Source organism: Siniperca chuatsi, linkage group LG1 (assembly GCF_020085105.1).
Source record: "Siniperca chuatsi isolate FFG_IHB_CAS linkage group LG1, ASM2008510v1, whole genome shotgun sequence".
Lineage (NCBI taxonomy): Eukaryota > Metazoa > Chordata > Actinopteri > Centrarchiformes > Sinipercidae > Siniperca > Siniperca chuatsi.
Window position 1 is genome coordinate 37957980 of NC_058042.1, and position 20816 is coordinate 37978795.

At 43.0% G+C, this 20816-nt stretch overlaps 2 protein-coding genes across 9 annotated transcripts; one reads left to right on the top strand and one right to left on the bottom strand.

Moving 5' to 3' along the window:
• Window positions 1–711: 711 nt before the first annotated feature.
• Window positions 712–14734, bottom strand: rasl12 (RAS-like, family 12). Of its 8 annotated transcripts, XM_044202325.1 has the most exons (8): window positions 13042–13101; window positions 11878–11951; window positions 8014–8329; window positions 6617–7907; window positions 6241–6389; window positions 5802–5983; window positions 4761–4963; window positions 712–2991 (listed from the first exon to the last, which is right to left on the bottom strand). In XM_044202325.1, exons 4-8 carry the CDS (start codon window positions 6703–6705, stop codon window positions 2658–2660), a joined length of 957 nt encoding a protein of 318 aa, XP_044058260.1. In that variant the 5' UTR covers window positions 6706–7907; window positions 8014–8329; window positions 11878–11951; window positions 13042–13101; the 3' UTR covers window positions 712–2657. The 8 variants fall into 8 exon arrangements, with proteins under 8 accessions (XP_044058260.1, XP_044058235.1, XP_044058250.1 ...); XM_044202300.1 differs by lacking the exons at window positions 6241–6389; window positions 6617–7907; window positions 8014–8329 and adding exons at window positions 13549–13639; window positions 13755–14734 and having other exon boundaries at window positions 4763–4963; window positions 13042–13098; XM_044202315.1 differs by having other exon boundaries at window positions 6617–8329.
• Window positions 14735–18047: 3313 nt separating this feature from the next.
• Window positions 18048–20793, top strand: kbtbd13a (kelch repeat and BTB domain containing 13a). Its single transcript, XM_044202806.1, has one exon. The coding sequence runs from the start codon at window positions 19064–19066 to the stop codon at window positions 20546–20548; it is 1485 nt and encodes a 494-aa protein (XP_044058741.1). The 5' UTR covers window positions 18048–19063; the 3' UTR covers window positions 20549–20793.
• Window positions 20794–20816: the final 23 nt, after the last annotated feature.

The following is a 20816-nucleotide window of genomic DNA, read 5'->3' on the forward strand; positions in this document are numbered from 1 at the left end:
ACTATCAGTATCATTCCTATTATTATTACTTTATTATATAATATAATTATTACCCATACCATTACCGTTTATTATTTTAAAATTATAGGTGGAATTTGCATTGTACTTCCATTTTTTTGTACATATTTGTAATATTGATGTGATGAATCGTACACACGGGAATGTACATTTTTATACTGTATGTCTTAAGGCTTTCATGGTGTTGCACTACATCTACATTAAGCTGTTTCCATGTAAAAATTACTTGCATCCACATTAACAGTGTTTCCAGGTGGTTTTAGTAGAGACGTCTGTAAGTAGTGAAACACCTGAACAACATAAAAACAGGTCACTCTCTTCTTCTCTTTTCAATTAACAAAACTGCATCATGGCAACATCTGTCTCAAGAGTGAGACAGACAGGTGAGGAGTGAGACAGACAGGCGATGAGTGAGACAGGTGAGAAGTGGGACAGACAGGTGAAGAGGGAGGCAGGTGAAGATTGAGACAGACAGGTGAGGAGTGGGACAGACAGGTATAGAGTGAGAAAGACAGCTGAGGAGTAGGACAGATAGATGAAGAGAGAGACAAGTGAAGATTGAGACAGACAGGTGAAGAGTGAGACAGGTGAAGAGTGAGACAGAAAGGTGAGGAGTGAGACAGGTGAGGAGTGAGAAGGTGAAGAGTGAGACAGAAAGGTGAGGAGTGAGACAGGTGAGGAGTGAGAAGGTGAAGAGTGAGACAGAAAGGTGAGGAGTGATACAGACAGATGAGGAGTGAGACAGGGGAGGAGTGAGATAGGTGAAAACTGAGACAGACAGGTGAAAACTGAGACAGACAGGTGAAGAGTGAGACAGACAGGTGAGGAGTGGGACAGACAGGTGAAGAGTGAGACAGACAGGTGAGGAGTGGGACAGACAGGTGAAGAGTGAGACAGACAGGTGAAGATTGAGACAGACAGGTGAAGAGTGAGACAGACGGGGAGGAGTGGGATAGACAGGTGAAGATTGAGACAGACAGGTGAAGAGTGAGACAGACAGGTGAGGAGTGGGATAGACAGGTGAGGAGTGAGACAGACAGGTGAAGAGTGAGACAGGTGAAGAGTGAGACAGACAGGTGAGGAGTGGGACAGACAGGTGAAGATTGAGACAGACGGGGGGAGGAGTGGGATAGACAGGTGAAGAGTGAGACAGACAGGTGAAGAGTGAGACAAACAGGTGAAGAGTAAGACAGGTGAGGAGTGAGACGGACAGGTGAGGAGTAAGACAGGTGAGGAGTGAGATAGGTGAAGAGTGAGACAGACATGATTTAAGATGATCAAACTTTCCACCCTTCACCGTGTGTGTAGCGCCTCGTAAGCTGCGCTGCTCTAACTGCATTCCTGAACGACATTTCAGTTGATATGTTTTTATCGGCAGCACCCAGTTCAGCTGCTATAATCGTGCCATGATGTTTACACCTGCAAACAGCTGCTAGCGTCACTTTATTATACAACAAGAACACTGTCTTCTCAGCACTAATTTGCTGTATTTCGTGTTGTCATATAATCTGTTGCCCGTTGTGTTGTCTGCAAACATCATTCCAAAAGTGTAGCCCTGTGAGGACAGCTGCAGCTGGGGCTGTGGGCTGCACTGGAGATCAATTTTATTTTGTCAGTGTTTGTGTGTAGGCCTCTATAATATACTGTAGCCTGTATAGTTCAGTCACACATATATATAGTAATTCCCTCAATCATACATATAATATACTGTATGTCAATTTATTTGTATAGTACTTTTCATACAAACATTTGGAGTGCTTCATACAATAAAATACATAAAGAGTATATACTGCATGTGTATGTGTGTTAAATAAAAGAAAACGTATGACATATGTACATTCTTGTCACATTATTCCAAGTTGTGAGTTGAATTAAAAGTTTTCATAAACACTGTTGTGCTCATCTGACAGAGATCATAAAATACAGCAGTAGGCTTTAATTGAGTCACTTCAAAATGACGGCTCTGAAGCAAGGACATCTCATTTTGTTAAATACCTGTTGCCTCACTCCTCTCTCCTCAAGTCTCTGCCTCGCCTCCTCCGCTCGCATCTCTGGTGGGAGGGACTACGTGGCGGGGAGGTGAGGAGAGGAATCGAGGAGGTACAAACTGAGAAATGAGAAAGCTACTGTGTGCCACTACTCTGTGTGCCAGAGGACGTGAGGCTCCGCCCAGGAAAGTACCAAGTTTTTAGCGACATGGCGACATGTTGTGTTAAAAACTACGACAATTTAAATTTGCTACAATTCTGATTCGCCTCATGGGTATTGACCAAAATGACGAACAAAACCTGATTTGTGAGAAACAAAGTAAATAATTCAAACTGGTGTCCTGAACATAAACCTGTAGGATGGTTAAATTATCGAAGAGAGTCCTGTGTTTCTGTGTTCAGTAACACTGAGGAGATTGTTTAAAGAACAAAGTGAAATGGAAAAACCTGACACTTTATTGCTGTATTCTTATCAAAGCATTCAGAGAAGCATCTTTTGTTTCTCTGCTTATTTCTTCAGGTTGTTTTCATTTGAATTGCCACCTGTCTGTTTACTGTTATTGTGTCCACCCCCTGTCTAGCTCAGGGTACAGTTATGTCTAATAAATCTTTGACAGTGTCAGTGGAGATGGTGGAGGGGGTCAGGGGGTGTCAGAAGATCTTGAAGCCTTTGAGCAGGTTGAGGGTGGCAGCCCTCCGCATGCTCTGAGCTCTGGACGTCTTCACGGTGACCAGCTTGGCGGTGGCGGGGGCCGGCAGCTCCTTGTAGCAGGGGGTGGTGAAGGAGGGCACGCTGAGCAGCGCTTTGTCCTCGCTGATGTAGACGGCCGGTACCAGATGACCGCGCTCTCCCCCCCGCCTCGCCCTCCTCACCGCCTCGTAGAAGACGTGCTGCACAGAGAGGAAGTCCAGACAGGCCGACACCTCAAAGAACAAACAGCCAAAACGAGACGCCAGGGCCTCAGCATCACACTGACTCACCTGCCTGAGAGGAAACCAGGTGTTACAAGAATACATAGTTCACTAAAAACTACTATCCTGCTATGCTGTCAGTACTTCTGTCCCAACTGTACGCTCAAAAAGGTATCTGACGGAGGACTATTTACGCTGATGAAGCTCTGTCTTTATATCAGAGTGCAGTGTGCTGGACCATCATGTGATATTATATGATGTGTTTAAACACTTACATCCATTATGTTTTCAGACACCCAATACACAGCACATCATTTCAAGAAAAGTAGAAAACCTGTTTATATTCACACTTTGTTCCTATTTTGCAAATAAGATGAATTAGACATCATTTCTATTTTTTACACAGCAAATGTTCGCAAGCTAACATGCTAAATTAAGATGTTGAGCACCGTTATATCACCTGCTAAACATTAGCATGTTAGCACTGTCATAACCAGTCAATTCAGATGATGCTGTACAACCCCAGATTACTTTCTATGACAAAGGTTTTTTCACATCCAATGCCAACATTTTTCAAATTCTCACTCTGCAATATCTGTGTATGACACCTACAGTATGGGTAATTAAGGTTATGGAGAGATTGGGATTATGACACATGAGCCATGTTTAAGGTGTGCTTAGTGTTAGGCCATTAAAACAACTGGTTAAGGTTTGGGACAGACTGTGGTTACGGGTGATAAAAAGGCAAACATAACTTGCAGCTTTGTGACGGGCCATGAAGTTTGGTCTCCACACCCTGACTTTCCTTCTCGCTACATAAAACACACATTACTTTCTGCATTGGCACTGGAGAAAATGGTGAGGTGCAGAATTGTCCAATATAGAGGTATATCTTACTGGGCTGGTGGGCTGCTTTGTCACTGTGCATATTAGCATGTTGATCACAGATGGAGTTTTAGAACATTTTATAAAATCTGAATCCTTTCAAATCCCTTATCAAATCTTTTTAGGTAGTTTGTTTGGTGGAATGAAGACATCTTAGTTAAAAAAATCTGTCCTGTTTTTATTTATCAAACCTAAACCACAGAGAGTGTACTGTGCTGCAGGTGTCGGGCCACTCTGTTACTCGCTGAGTCAGCTCATGTTTGTTTACGTCAGCAGTTCATTTTTCTTTGTCTGTAGAGTCAGAAACAGACTAACGAGACGATCTAAGAGAATCTGAGTATTTTACCAACTTAGAACTGGATCCAAAATGGAACCGGCTATCAGAACCATCCCTAATGCTGAGGTTAGCTCAAAGCATTGCCATGCCTAGGTCCAACCGCACAGAGTGGCTAGCGTGGCAGTTTAAATTCTCCACATTGTTCACTGCCTACCACAAACCACTACAACATGAGGAAGCATTCACTTTTGGCCCGAACAAAGTCAAAGTCATAAGAAATGTTGCTGCTTCCAGCCCTTACTTATAAAAGTAGCTGTGTGTTGAAACTAAGTAATGAAGTACAAAGCACGCAGAGAGCACATGCAGTACATCTGTTCCTACAAGGCTGCACAATCATCTACATTTCTTATTTTAATAAAAGAGCATTTAAATGAAAAGAAGCTCAGCTTTTCTCATGAGTAGGATAGCTAGTTTTATATATGCACAGACATTTGGGCCAAGCCTTTCTTTAGCCTGCTAACTTCAGTAATAAAAAAGACATTTTCAGTCTGTATCTGTATCCTGAAGCACAGCACACATACTAATAGACTAGATGGTAGTTATAGGAGGAGGTCCAAATGCTCTGAGGGATTTCTAGTTATCATGTTTATTATATTATTATTTTTATGCCACACACACACACAGTAACCAGCCTGTATCTGTCCATGTCCAGCTTGGTCCCCAGCAGGATGATGGGAGTTTGTGGCCTGAAGGTTTTGTTGTGCAGGGCGAGCGTCTGCAGATACAGCTGGCAGCCTTTAAAGCTCTCCATGTTGTCGATGCTGTAGACCACAAGGAAGGCGCTGGCCCACGACAGATAGCGCTCACTGTTCCCTGGACCCTCCTTCACACACACACACACACACACACACACACATTGTGTCATAAAGGACTATACCACTGTTCATACTACAAATCACTTCACACTAAGGGCATAGTTTTAGTCATTTGAATATGAATATATTATATGAATATATTTTAGTGTGAAATATAACTCATTATATATAACTCGTTCTTAGTCTTTCACATCCAACCTGGAAAACACAAGAGCCAATTCTTTTTGTTATAGTGTACCGTGCTCCTGGTCATTATTCTGATTTTTTATCTGAATTCTCAGCGTTTATATCAAGTTTAGTCCTTAAAACAGATAAAGTAATTATTGTAGGTGATTTCAATATTTGTGTGGAAAATGATAGCCTTAGTACTGCGTTTATCTCATTATTAGATTGGATTGGCTTTTGTCAGAGTGTACATAAACCCACTCACTGTTTTAACCACACCCTCGACCTTGTTCTGGTATATGGCATTGAAATTGAACATTTAATAGTCTTTCCACAGAATCCTTCATTATCGGACCATTATTTATAAGTTTTGAACTCCTATTACTGGACTACACACCATTAGGCAAAAACTCCTACTCCAGATGTATATCTGATAGTGCTGTAGCTAAATTTAAGGAATTCAATTCAATTCAATTTTATTTATATAGCGCAAATTCATAACAGAAGTTATCTCATTGCACATTTCCTATAGAGCAGGTCTAGATGGGAAGCGATCCCATCTGCATTTAATTCAATGCTATGTCTCTGTTGTGGTACACCGTGGCTGGACCCAAAAGCACAACTAGCACAGAGGGAGTTGAAGTAGTTAGTCTCAGTTTATTATGAAGTACAAGGAGTAACCAGGAGTGTGGAGGTAATCGCTGTGAGCCGGTGGACTGGGTGAAGACAGCGGGCTGGGAAGAGGCTGGGGAGAGCAGGCAGGCGATGCAAGGACAGCGGGATGAGGTGGAGCAGTGAAGATCCGAGGTGAGGTTTTCCTGGAAAGCCAGTGAGTAACTTGGAGGCAGGTGAGAGGAACAAACCTGAACACAGGGAGTCAGAGAGTTAGTCTAGATTTCAGATAACATGAAGGTAATTTTCAAGAAAGGGCTGGAAGACACTGGATTAATTTGAGAGACACGGAATGTGGGGTGGATTCTCATGGTACGAGGAAGCTTTAATTTAACCGCTGAGGGGTTAATGATCTCTTCAACCACGAATGGGCCAATGAACCTGTGAGTCAGTTTTCTGGAGTCAGCCTTAAGAGGAATATTTTTGGAGAATGACCAAACTTTCTGACCTGGTGAGCATTCAGGAGCTGGTGTCCAGTGGCGGTCCGCAATGCGCTGGTTGTTGGCAGTGGAACGGAGTAGGGCAGCAGGGGTCTCCCTCCAGATCTTGCGGCAGCTGCGCAGTTGATGTTGCACTGAGGGAACCGATCTCACTCTACTGTGATGGAAAGGGGGTTGATAACCTAAGAGGCTTCAAAAGGTGACACACCTGTGGCTGCGTTAGGGTTAGGGTTAGGGTGTGTGCGGATTCCACCCAGGTCAGATGGGAACTCCAGGATCTGGGGTTGGTGGCTGCTACAAAGCGCAAGGCGGCCTCTAGGTCTTGGTTAGCCCTCTCTGATTGGCCATTGGTTTGGGGGGCTTAAAATCTGATGAGAGACTTACTGTGGTGCCCAGAGCTTGCCAGAAAGCCTTCCAGACTTGAGAGACGAACTGGAGACCTCAGTCAGAAACGATGTCGAGGGATATCCCATGCAGGCGGAAAACCTGGTCGACCATGACGTCGGCTGTCTCACGGGCTGTGGGGAGTTTGGGAAGAGCTACAAAGTGAACAGCCTTAGAAACACGGTCAACCACGGTGAGAATGACTTAGCCCTGGACTTTGTGACTGGCTTACCCCAGTCACAAAGTCCAGGGCTATGTGGGACCATGGGCAGGTCGGCTGGTCCATTACCCAGATCAGGCTGTGATCACTGAGCCTCCCTCACCATGGCCTCAATTTCCCAGTTGACGGCAGCAATGATGCACAAATATGGGAGGATGGTGTCCGGATCAGGGGAGGAGTTGTCAGCCATGTATAGATGAGAGAGGGCGTCCGGTTTGATGTTTCTGGACCCTGGCTGGTAGGTGAGGGAAAAGTTGAAGCGGCCGAAGAACAGGGCCCACCGGACCAGTCGCTGGTTGAGCCTCTTGGCAGATTGAATGTAGGCAAGGTTCTTTTGGTGGGTCCACACTACAAGTCTCCATTCCTCTAGTGCCAGCTTGACTGTGAGGAGCTCTGTTACCCACGTCATAATTGCGTTCAGCTGGAGTAAGTCGATGGGAGAAAAATGCACAGGGATGGAGTTTTTGGTCTGTGTTAGAACGCTGAGAGAGTACCGCCCCACTCCAGTGTCCAATGCATCCACCTCTACAATGAACTGCCGGGAGGAGTCGGGTTGAGTGAGGATGGGTGCTGAGGAAAAGAGCCTGGCAAATGCAAGGTCTGCTTCCAGGGTCCAGATGTACGGAGCCAATTTTAGCCTATTTAAAAAAAAGATAGGGCCAAATCCTTTCTGAAAACCTCATCCAGGTTGTGGTAAACTGCAGGAATGGAAGTCAGGTCAGGCAGGTGTGTTGACACCATCTGCTGGTGGAATCGCGGATTGCAGGCAGGTTGAAAGGCAGAAGGGACTCCAGCTGATGATTTTGCCAGCCGACCAGTCAATGTGTGGGTTGTGAAGACTTAGCCATGCGTGGCTTAGAACCAGTGGGGAATTAGGGGATTGAAAAATGTTAAACCGGATGGTTTTACAATGATTACTAGACAGAACCAGAGTGACCGTTATCGTACGGTGAGTCACTCGGGCCAAGAGCCTACCATCCAGGGCATTAGTGATGAAGGGCTTCTCCAGGGGTTCCAACGGGATTTAATGCTGTATCCCCATCTCTTGGTCCAGGAAACTGTCATCAGCACCTGAGTCAATGAGAGCTGGTAGTGAAACTGACTGGTTCTGGTGACAGATGGTAGCAGGTAATTGCATGTGTGAAAAGGATGGGGCTGAAATAGATGTGTGACTCACCACTACCCCAACATCTAGTGGTGAGTCTGATCTTTTGGCTGAACGGGGCAGGATTCCCGGAGATGACCAAGCTGACCGCAGTACATGCAACCTCCCGTGTTCCTCCTATGGGTGCGTTCCGCCAGGGAGAGATGAAATCAGCCGAGCTGCAGTGGTTCCTCCGGTGGCAATGTGGAGGGCGGAATGGGGTGATTGGCTGGCAGACACCAGTCTGTTATCACGGAAAGTGGAGTGGAGGAGTGAGCACTTGCGACAGAACAGGAGTAACTAGCCCTCTCCCAACATCGTTCGCGCAGGTGATTGTCTAGTCTGATGGCTAGGGAGACAAAAGAGTCAAAATTAGGAGGTTCATTGCGAGTAGCTAACTTGTCCTGCAATTGTTCATTCAGCCCTTTTACAAAAACTCCCTGTAATGCTTCCTCATTCCACCTGGTATCTGCCGCTAGGGTGTGGAAATCCACGCAGTAGTCAGCCACACTTCTAGCCCCCTGGTGGAGCTCTAGTAACCGCTTAGCGGCGGTTCCCCTGTGGTCTGGGTGATCAACCACATTTTTCAGCATGGTAGTGAAAGTGTCAAAAGTTAATGTGGAGACTGGCTGAGTGGAATTAATGGCTTCGGCCCAGGCCAGGGCTCTACCTCTTAACAACCCCATAACCTCTCTCTCTGTCTCTCTCTCAAAATACTCTCTCTCACTCGCTCTCTCTCACTCTCTCTCTCTGTCTCTTTCTCTCTCGGTCTCTCTCTCTGTAAACCTCCTACTCTTTCTCTCTCTCAAAACCTAACACAACAGCGGTGGATGGCCGCCCACCATTTACTCTGGTTCTGTCCAAGGTTTCTGCCCTCTTAAAGGAAGTTTTTCCTTGCCACTGTCACCAAATGCTTGCTCATGGTGGGATTTGTTGGGTCTCTGTAGATAATATTATAAAGCGTACGGTCTAGACCTGCTCTATAGGAAAAGTGCAATGAGATAACTTCTGTTATGAATTGGCGCTATATAAATAAATTGAATTTAATTGAAAGTGACCTTGTATATACTTGAAACTGGCTTAAATAACTAATGTTTTTCCATAAACTGTGTCATTTATCTTATTTTCTAATTCAGAGTTGCAGCTTAGTAGCAATATGATTGAAGTTATTTGATTTCTAAATTGTTTGAATGTGTTAATTTGTATGTATTGTTTTGACTGGATTATAGCCAAGTGTTTCAGCGTGTCACTGTGGTAAACAGTTCCTTTGTTTCAGCAGCAGGTGTCAGGCTTCACTCAGAAATAGGTCTGAGGTTTGGTTCTCCTGAAGGTGTTTATTCTACTTTTACTGTCTCTGACAAATGTCACTGTCATGACATTTATTTATACAAGGACACATTTCCTGCGAACTGACCCCATAACTGTGATCTGAGTAAAAGACCAGATGTTTATTGTGATGGGTTACAAGTCTCTTCAGGCTGATTATCACACTGCAGAATCTGAAACTTTTCTTTGTCTTATATGATATTAAACTGAATATCTTTGGATTGCTAGTTACAAAAAAACAAATAATCTGATGACGTCACGTTGGACTTTTGGATATTATAATGGGTATTTTTCACTATTTTCTTACATTTTATAAACATGTGTTAAAATAATGGGCAGATTATTCAATATGAAAATAATCCTGAGTTACAGGCCTAAATATGCAGCAGAGGCCCTTCAGCCTTCATAATTGTACTTTCCACGTCCACAGTAGTTTTATCTCTAACTCCTCCTGTACTTTCAGTCTAGTGACAGAGCTCAGTCTGGGTCAGGAACTTTATAAAGCCCACTAGCGGGAGGGTGTTAGTTTAGGGACATGGGTGGAGTATTAATAACACACCAATGTTTTATTATTAGTAGTAGTAGTTGTAGTATTGTTTGTTTCGGATGATAAAGTATATTTTATGGATGGACTTTATTGTGGAAATATTTACATTTTTATCTTCTAAATTATGATAATAATAATAATAATTGTTGTTATTATTATGTTTATGATGTTCCTGTTGTTGTTAAGGTTACTATTTGTATTAGTAGAGTAGATATGAGCCTGAATTTGCCAACTGCTAACTGTCATTTTATTTTAATTTTAATTTTATTTTATTTTGATGTAGTTAGGAAGACTTTTTTCTGTTTTTTGTGGAAACAATAAAGAGCAATATAAAACAGAGGTGGAAGGTGGTCAGCAGTTGAGTATACAGTGGGTACGGAAAGTATTCAGACCCCTTTAAATTTTTCACTCTTTGTTTCATTGCAGCCATTTGCTAAAATCAAAAAAGTTCATTTTATTTCTCATTAATGTACACTCAGCACCCCATCTTGACAGAAAAAACAGAAATGTAGAAATTTTTGCAAATTTATTAAAAAAAGAAAAACTGAAATATCACATGGTCATAAGTATTCAGACCCTTTGCTGTGACACTCATATTTAACTCACATGCTGTCCATTTCTTCTGATCCTCCTTGAGATGGTTCTACTCCTTCATTGGAGTCCAGCTGTGTTTAATTAAACTGATTGGACTTGATTAGGAAAGGCACACACCTGTCTACATAAGACCTTACAGCTCACAGTGCATGTCAGAGCAAATGAGAATCATGAGGTTGAAGGAACTGCCCAAGGAGCTCAGAGACAGAATTGTGGCAAGGCACGGATCTGGCCAAGGTTACAAAAGAATTTCTGCAGCACTCAAGGTTCCTAAGAGCACAGTGGCCTCCATAATCCTGAAATGGAAGACGTTTGGGACGACCAGAACTCTTCCTAGACCTGGCCGCCTAGCCAAACTGAGCAATCGTGGGAGAAGAGCCTTGGTGAGAGAGGTAAAGAAGAACCCAAAGAACACTGTGGCTGAGCTCCAGAGATGCAGTAGGGAGATGGAAGAAAGTTCCAGAAAGTCAGCAGCCCTGCAGCCCTCCACCAGTCAGGGCTTTATGGCAGAGTGGCCCGACGGAAGCCTCTCCTCAGTGCGAGACATATGAAAGCCTGCATAGAGTTTGCCAAAAAACACATGAAGGACTCCCAGACTATGAGAAATAAGATCCTCTGATCTGATGAGACCAAGATTGAACTATTTGGTGTTAATTCTAAGCGGTATGTGTGGAGAAAACCAGGCACTGCTCATCACCTGCCCAATACAATCCCAACAGTGAAACATGGTGGTGGCAGCATCATGCTATGGGGGTGTTTTTCAGCTGCAGGGACAGGACAACCGGTTGCAATTGAAGGAAAGATGAATGCGGCCAAGTACAGAGATATCCTGGAAAAAAAACGCTCAGGACCTCAGATTGGGCCGATGGTTCACCTTCCAACAAGACAATGACCCTAAGCACACAGCTAAAATAACAAAGGAGTGGCTTCGGAACAACTCTGTGACCATTCTTGACTGGCCCAGCCAGAGCCCTGACCTAAACCCAATTGAGCATCTCTGGAGAGACTGAAAATGGCTGTCCACCAACGTTCACCATCCAACCTGACGGAACTGGAAAGGATCTGCAAGGAAGAATGGCAGAGGATCCCCAAATCCAGGTGTGGAAAACATCTTGCATCATTCCCAAGAAGACTCATGGCTGTCCTAGCTCCAAAGGGTGCTTCTACGCAATACTGAGCAAAGGGTCTGAATACTTATGACCATGTGATATTTCAGTTTTTCTTTTTTAATAAATTTGCAAAAAGTTCTACATTTGTTTTTTTCTGTCAAGATGGGGTGCTGAGTGTACATTAATGAGAAATAAAATTAACTTTTTTGATTTTAGCCAATGGCTGCAATCAGAGTGGAAAAATTTAAAGGGGTCTGAATACTTTCCGTACCCACTGTATGTGAGTGTACACTGACAGTCATCACAACAGTGTGTTCATACCTGGTCACAGGTGTCCATCACTCTCACTGTGACTGGCTGCTGGTCCACAATCTCTTCTGATGAATAGATGTCCTCTACATGGCAGCCAAGGACACAGAGAGACATTTCCACAGATACATCTCAATGTGTTCTACAGTGGTGGAAGAAGTACTCAGAGCCTTTACTTAAAGTCCCCCTCCACAGAAAAATTAGTTTTACTTCACTGTGACGTCTCTGTGACATACTGTCACTGTGAAGTCACATTCTGATATGGAAACTTGAAACCTCTAGGTCACAAACACTGAAGATTATCTTTTCAGTGAAGTAGGAGACAATATTTACAGATTCAGAGATTGTGGATTTTTTTTAATGTGGGAGAAGGAGGAGATGTAATTTTTAACTTGTGTAAAAACCATATTAAACACAAACTAGTGTTTCATATGTCTCAAAATATGTCTGGAGGAGATCTTTAAGTAAAAGTACCAATACCACCATGTAAAAATATCCCATTACAAGTAAAAGTCCTGCATTCAAAATACTGCTGAAGTAAAAGTACAGAAGTATTCTCAGCAAAATATACTTAAAGTATCAGCAGTAAGGTCGTCAGATGATTATTGGAGCTGCAAAGAAGAAAAATACAAGTTCTGCTACACAAATGTGTATTGTATTTTTAGATTTTCCTCTAATCTTTGCTTTTTTGCAGAATTTTCCCTCTTTGAGCCTCAAAGACTTAAAATGAAACCGTGTGAGAAGTTTAGAGGAGTTAGGGTGTCTCTTTGGTGGAACTGACTCATAGACATCTAAAACATGACAAGGGGCCCCAACTAGACTCAGCCTTTTTGCTTTTTTGGGACACAAGCCTAAAAGGCTGGAAACCACTTAATCTTTAATGATGTGTTGGTTTTCATAAACTTATCATTTGTGTTTTTATGTAAAATCTTATTCTATTACATCCCCAGTAACAAAATATGTCAGATAAATGTAGTGAAGTAAAAAGTACAATATTTCCTTCTGAAATGTGGTGGAGCAATAAAGTAGTATAAAATGGAAATAATCAAGTAAAGTACAAGTACCTCAAAACTGTACTTACTGTAAGTACAGTACCTGAGTAAATGTACTTAGTTGCTTTCCACCACTGAATTTCCCCATATTATTGGTATTAAATTGAAAGAAGAGAGATCTCACCTAGATGGGGGTCATATTCACTGATGAAGCGCTTTGTGAGGAATTTGACAGTCAGTGCTGTAAAACAGGGAGAAACACATGACATAACACAGTGTGACTGAGTGAGTGCCTGTGGAGCCTCAGACTGTGATTAGCTTTGATACTTAGAACTGAAATAGATTAAATTAATCAAGAAACAGCATAAAGAAGAACCAAGAAGACAAAATATTTTTGTGAAATGCTGTGCTGTAAAATAATATTTAATATTTAAGTCATGCACTGTATTATAATGTTCCTGGTTTGTGTTAATGCAGTCAGCTGCTTACTTTGTAGGAAATTATTACAGGGCAAAATTACAGTAATTTCTTCTTAAGCTAAATCAGCTATTTAGCTAACTAGTTCAGTGAACCAGTGAACTCCATTAAAACAACCAACGTAAAGTGTGAAGGCAAGGTTATGGAAGATTTGTTTCATTTTCTTAGTTTCTTAACAAAGATTTAAATCTAAATATCCAAGTTAAAGTGGGACCTGATTTCCCGGAGCCCATCACACCGAGCAGCACCAGGTTACAGTCGGCTGGACTTCTGTCAGGAGCTGCTGCTGCTCCAGAGTTGCACGTCTTCATTTTTCCAAACATCAAGGACATGATTATCTTCCAACAAACTTATTTCTGACAAAGTCTATCTATGGTCTCATTTGATAATTCTGAAGCAAATAAAAATACATTTCCGTACAGGTAGGCTGTGGTTGAAAAATACATGTTTTTTGTTCTTGCAGATGAGCATCTGAAAAAGATCCAAGTGGACTGAAAATATTATATTCCAGATACTGTGCTGTGATCACTGTGTGGCTCTTCTGCTCCCATGAGAGGAAAAAACAGTCTCGTGTGCAACTGATGCACTGACCTCTCCATTTTAGGAAAAAGACTTGCCAAGCTTGTAAAACCTGAACTGTACTGAAACACCAGCTAATCCACTGAGCTGAAACTAGGCGGAGTTTAAAACACTGACATTGTAAGTCATCCCCTCCCCCCTACATCTTTAGCCTATTATTGACTGATAGGCTGTTGCTTGACAGTTGCTTATTTCCACAGTTACGGAGCAACATGATCATTCATTAGGAGTGTTATTTGTGTCATTTAATGAATGTAAGTCCAATTTTCTCCCTTTTAGCTGTTTTTGGTCCTGAGGGAAATATCTGGGTTTTTATTGATGTTCAACTTTCTTCGCCTGCTCAATAACATAATCTGACTTAGTAACAGAGTAACAAAAAATGCAGTAAATAGATATGTTAAAAAAAAGTCATTTAGTAACAGAGTCTCCTTTACATAGTTTGTCCAGTAGAGAGCACTGAGCACTGTTCATTTTTACACTGTAAAATGTCACGCTTGTATCTTAGTCACAATTTTTTAAAACTGCATAAATGTACTTTTTTTGTGTCCACTTGGGGACAGCAAGACAAGCTGTAAACACAACAATAACATATTGGTATGGCTAATGCAGCCCAGTCGCCAGAATAAAACGTAGGCATTGTACGTTTCTGCAAACTACAGATACGTTGAATTGTTACATCGTTACCAAAATGAAAAAAGAATTATGAGCATAGCTTGAACTCTTGTACTTCAGTCTGTTGCTGCGTTGTGGGGAAGCTTCAGACTGGGAATCCACCATAGCACCCGGGCACGACGGACCCCAAAAAGCCTCCAGTTACAGACAAGATTGACGGGGAGCACAATGCAAATACCACCTAGAATTTTAAAGTATAGTAATAATGTAAAGGTAGTGGTGATATTAATATTAATAAAGTAATAATAATAGGAATGACAGTCATAGGAATAATAATGACAATAATAGTAACAGAGCCAATAACAACAACAGTAGTAGCAGTTGTCGGGCAGGAACATGGGGGCAGCAGGTGGCCCACAACCACAGATCCAGACTCTGCAGCTCTGGAGGCTGAAATACCTGCTGAAAGTGACAGAAGGAGAGAGAAGAGAAATGAGAAAGCACAGAAGTACGGGAGAGAGAAGATGTCGAGTTAGTAACATGTAGTAATGGGATAAAAATGCATTGAGATGGAGAGGGAGAGACCCCGCTTCAATTGAACCTCTTCTTAAAAAGCCCACTCTTGATCCAGGGGTTTTAGTCAACTATAGACCAATATCTAACCTTCCCTTTCTTTCTAAGATCCTTGAGAAAGCAGTCGCCAATCAGTTGTGTGCCTTTCTAAATAACAATAGTTTATTTGAGGACTTTCAGTCAGGATTTAGAGTGCATCAGAGCACAGAGACAGCACTGGTGAAAATTACAAATGACCTTTTAACTGCACCAGACAATGGACTTGTCTCTGTACTTGTCTTGTTAGATCTTAGTGCTGCGTTCAATACCATTGACCATCACATCCTATAACAGAGACTGGAACATTCAATTGGCATTACAGGAACCGCACTTAGCTGGTTTAAATCATATCTATCGGTTCAGTCTCAGTTTGTACATGTTAACTGTGAGTCCTCCGTGCACACCCATGTTAGTCACAGAGTTCCACAAGGTTCTGCGCTTGGACCGATTCTATTCAAACTCATTGTTATGCGGATGATATCCAATTATATCCATTGCTCAAGCCAGATGAAACTAATCAGTTAGCTAAACTTCAAGCATCCCTTAAGGACATAAAAAACTGGATGACCTGCAATTTTCTGATGTTAAACTCTGACAAAACTGAAGTTATTGTACTTCAAGACACATCATCTACATCTCCAAGACACATTATCTAAAGACAGTTGCTTTAGATGGCATTGCCCTGGCCTCCAGCACCACCAAAAGGAAGCTCAGAGTTATCTTTGATCAGGATTTATCATGTTTTTCCTCGCCACTCTTTCTCTCTCAAAACCTAACACAACAGCGGCGGATGGCCGCCCACCATTTAGTCTGGTTCTGTCCAAGGTTTCTGCCTCTTATTAATATTACCACTACCATTGCATTATTACTATTTTAAAATTCTAGGTGGAATTTGCATTGTGCTTCTGCCCGAGGTTTCTGCCTCTTAAAGGAAGTTTTTCCTTGCCACTGTCGCCAAGTGCTTGCTCATGGTGGGATTTGTTGGGTCTCTGTAAATAATATTATAAAGAGTACAGTCTACACCTGCTATATAGGAAAAGTGCAATGAGATAACTTCTGTTATGAATTGGCGCTAAATAAATGAATTGAATTGAATTGAAAGTGACCTCTTGATGAAGAAGTCCTCTTAGAAGTGAAGTTAACGGAGGATGGCTGGAGGCCAGACCTGGGCTGCCAGTTAGGATTTTAGAGAAGCTAATGCTGCTAGGGTAAGCTTTTGATGGTTTGTGTTTTGATGGCCATCACGAAATGGGCGTAGGTAACAAAACAGGTCATGGTTACGAGAACGGGTGGTTATGTTGTACTGGTCTTGAAGGTAGAAACTCTTCCAAGCCTTCCAAGTAAGGTGAGACGGTTGAGGGTGATATGCTGTGGATGATATCCCCCGGAGGGGCCGAGCCTCTAAACTTCTGAACTGAGAAACAGGAAAGAGAGTCAGAGCTGCGCGGAGAACAAAACGCCAAGTTAGGCGCGCATGAACGGTATGATAGATGGGGAGATGGAGCGAACTTTGTTGATTATGTCTATGTCTGCGAGGTTGTCAAACTATACAAGGATGGACTTGCAGGACCATTCATGGCCACACAGAATAGCCTCAACTATTATGGAGTAGATTTCAAAGAGAGTGGAGGAAGCAACCTGATTAGGTGAGTGTTCTCCCTTTCAGGTAGAGGTGGACTTTGTGTCCTTCGAGGAATCTGTCGGTAGGTGGTTGATGAAGGGAAGGCATGATGAGGAGCAAGATCTGTGTATGTCTATGATCTGTTGGCGTAGACTGATAGGAACTGGAAAAGGACAGGAGATAAAAGAGTTAGGATGACGAATGGGAGAACTGGTTGTAGACAGGGTGAAGTTGATGGTTGCCTGCTGGGCTGGAATAGGTTCGGAGAGAAGACCAGAGTTAAGTATGGAAGGGACGTGGTGCTGCGAGGGCTGTGGAGGAAAGCTGGGCACTGGCATCTTGGTGCCAGGTTCCCCTGCTAAGACTGGTTGCTCCAGTTGCTGGAAGTATGTGGCAGGGGGCGCTGGTATCCTGATGCCAGGAGCCCCGGCCCCGCTTGTGTCAGTCGTCACCGCGGTTCACTTGCACCGATCAGCGTTCTATAAGGAAGTACTGGCAGCTATGGCATGAATTACGGGCGTGCCTTAATGCTAGGTGAGTGTGACGACATGTGTGAGAACTGACTGTCAAAAACAACAATGCTAAAGAAGTTAGCATATATACTGCTAGCATCAGTTTTATCAGAGGTTGAGAGTTCTTTGAATGAAGAGCAATGACACTGAAGCTTTTCTTGATGGAAAAGATGTTTTTGCTCTTCTCCCGGCTGACTTCGGTGAGAGTTTGTCTACGTTATGGTTTATTGATCTGATTAGTTGAAGTTCGCCCGTGACAGATGGTGATGATTCCAACGACGACTTCCCAGATAGTTCTGGCATCCAGGTGCCCGGAACCCCTGCTTTTGGATTACAGAAAGCAGGGTCTCAGACACTGAGGCGGTGGAGAAGTCTTTGGCTTCCGTAGCTGGGTCTGCTAGAAAGGGTTGATGGAAACTGGTCATCCTGATTTCTTCTGAATGATTCATCGTCCAATGGGGATAGTGAGACTAAGTTCATATTCAAGATGAGGTGAGTGGATGGATGAAGTTACTCATAGGGTGGAGTAGTAATGTTAGCTCACTTTTGTACGTTGTGCTCAAGGTGATGTTGCGTGATCTCAGTTGTGGCGCAGAATATGAGAGCGAAAGAGGAGGAGATGGGTTAGGTGGGTATTTATGGGAATGCCGGAAGTGGTGTGATTGAGGTGTGCACACAGACACGTTTATATATATATATATATATATATATAGATACATGTTATTTTATTTTATTTCTGTATTTTAATTTTCTGGTTATACTTGTCTCATTGTTACATTTGTAGCCCTGAAATGTTTTAATCTTTGCAACTTTATTTTCAAAGGTGCTGTATAAATAAAGTTTATTATTATTATTATCAACAGCATCATTGACATAACAGCAATACAAGAGAACAATAATTTACTAATGATGTTTGAAAGCTAAACGATACTGACATGGATTATAGATTTCACTTTTATTTATTTATTCTTATTTTTTCTTCTGTGTGATGATTTAAGGCCCCCTGTTGGCATGGACATTGACTCATAAGTGGGTGTTTATTTTACTCACACCTCGGGTTATGAATAAATGAAGGGAGAGTGGATGAAAGTGTCAGGTGTGCAGTCCAGTAATTTTATAGGCACTGTCAGATGATGGAACATTTTAAAAGATGGATAACATTTGATTGTGAAATTATTGACACAATCTCACACACTTCTACACTACAGTAGCACTGCCTGTATTAGACTCTACGTTTACCTTTGTGTTCCAGGTACTAGTAGAAAATGTTTTTTAAATATTTTACTCCAGTAAAAGAAGCAGTGGCACAGTGGGAAAGTATTCAGTTACAAGTAAGAGTACTGCATGTCCTGCACTCAGATTTTCAATGACTGCTGAAATAGTGGCATGCACAGTATGTGACCCAGGGGAACAACCTGTTGTTACAGTCTGACTGTTCCTGCTGCTCAAGGACAAATCTTCAGCTGTTCCACAACTGTCAGCTACAAACAAAGAGCAATATGAATCATCAGCACATTACCCTGCCATTATCCAGCTCCTATTTCTCCTCTGGCTGCATGTCATCATAATGTACTTGAACTGTGTCACACGTCCGCCTGCTATGTATAGAGTCTGTTCTCAGAGCCTTGAAAACAAATGGGGAGAAGCCTGTCAGCTAGCATCTGCTCTAGATAGGAGGCATTCAGTCTCACTGGCAGTATGTGGTAAAACACCACAGATGTGCAGTATTTTGGTCTGAATCAAACAACTTGTTGTGAACGTGCAGTTCAGCTGGGATGTCATGAAGGGAGGTGATGGAGTCCAGCAGCTGTCCACACTTCAGCCAGCAGCCAGGATACTATAAACCACCGGACAGCCTGAGGGTTGACATTAACCACAGCTTTTTCCTTGTGGATAAAACCCTTCTGGCTGAGAACTGTGAGTACTTCAGAGCATTGTTCCAGTCAGGAATGAAAGAGTGCCAACAGGAAGAGATCCACCTGCGATGTGTGGGGGTTCTGGGGTTTGTGGTCATGCTGCGGGTCCTGGACGGGGAGCGACCCGTGCTGGACAGCGACCAGATTGTGGAAGCCATCGAGTGTACGGCTTTTTTGCAGGTGCCGGCTCTCACCAAGCATTTGATCAATATCATAAATTCTGAAAACTGTCTACTCATGTACCACACAGCTGCCACCTACGGTGTCTGGGAGCTCTCCCATAGTTCTGCCTTATTCATCAGAGATATGTACTCTGACCTGAAGGAAGATGTTCACACCTTACCCAACAAGCTGGTAGAGTACATCGAGTCTCTTCTCCCGAGTAGCTACATGGCAGTGTGCAGCCACTCGCCCTCCACTGAGCTGCTGCAGGATCTCCAGAGGACCGTCTGCTATCTGGATGAAGACAACGGAGAGTGGAAGGTCCTGACACATCTACCTGTGAGCACGAGCACCACCATGGCAGGCGTGGCCGTCCTGGACAACAAACTTTACATCATCGGAGGAGTGCATGATGTAAGCAAGAGGGTAGTAGAGACTGGTTTCTGTTACAACCCTGCATGTAACACATGGTCCACCATCTGTGGCCCCCAGCAGTTACGCTATAACTTCACTCTGATAGGTCATGAGGGCTGCCTCTACGCTGTAGGAGGGGAATACAACATGAAGGCCCTGTCATCTGTGGAGAGATACAAGGTGTCAAATGGAAGCTGGAGTTATGTCTCCCCCCTTCCCTGCCCTGCAGCCTCAGTGGTGTCTGCTGTAGCCACGAACAGGATCTTCATCTGTCTCTGGAAAGGTAAGGGGGCCACAGATATACACGAGTATGTACCTGAGCAGGACCGATGGCTTCTGGTCACCACACTCGTCCGCCAACACAGTTATGGTCTTTATATGGTGGCCCATAAGAATAATCTGTATGTGATGCGCAATGGACCCTGTGATGACTTCTTACTGTGTGTGATGGACTGCTACAACCTGAGCTCAGGCCAGTGGACAGCCATGTCGGGCCAGTACAGGAACAGTAAAGGCTCTCTGTTCACTGCTGTGGTTAGAGGAGACTCTGTGTTCACACTGAGCCGACAGGTGACCACAGAGTACACTGTAGAGGATTACACATGGAGACTGAAGCGTGAGATGAAAGGTTTTGGCAGGATTGGATCCATATATACATTTCTGATGAGGCTGCCTAAAGCCACTGTCTCATTCATGGGAAACTCTCCGGATCGGACTCAGGACCAAAACTTCAGAGACCTTGGTGATTGTCCCAGATTCTCCCCACAATGCTCTGATAACCTGTAAGAGCTGCTGACAAATCACCTTATGTGCTGCTGAGAGAGCTGTTCCTTTAAAAGATCATTCTGGTTTATCACCACATGCATCTTATATTCATTATTTTGGACATGGTTCATAAGAAGTTCAAAGAGGCAAGAAACATCTGACAGGTTTGACACAAACTCCCAGGTCAGACAAATGTCTTTGGAAGAGGGAAACAAGGTGAAGAATAAAATAGTAACCCAAACTGTCTGTTATAAACAACCATCACAGTTTACAGATCCAAAATAACAAT

Bases quoted from the DNA above. Each gene is read 5' to 3' on its own strand.
- rasl12 (XM_044202300.1), bottom strand. From the start codon at position 13,805: ATGCTCATCTGCAAGAACAAAAAACATGTATTTTTCAACCACAGCCTA. The intron at 13,099-13,548 runs GTCCCACTTTAA...CCTGTTTTACAG, and splicing joins GATGGGCTCCGGGAAATCAG to CACTGACTGTCAAATTCCTC. The intron at 4,964-5,801 runs GTTACTCCTTGT...GTGTGTGTGAAG, and splicing joins CGATTACCTCCACACTCCTG to GAGGGTCCAGGGAACAGTGA.
- kbtbd13a (XM_044202806.1), top strand. From the start codon at position 19,064: ATGGAGTCCAGCAGCTGTCCACACTTCAGCCAGCAGCCAGGATACTAT.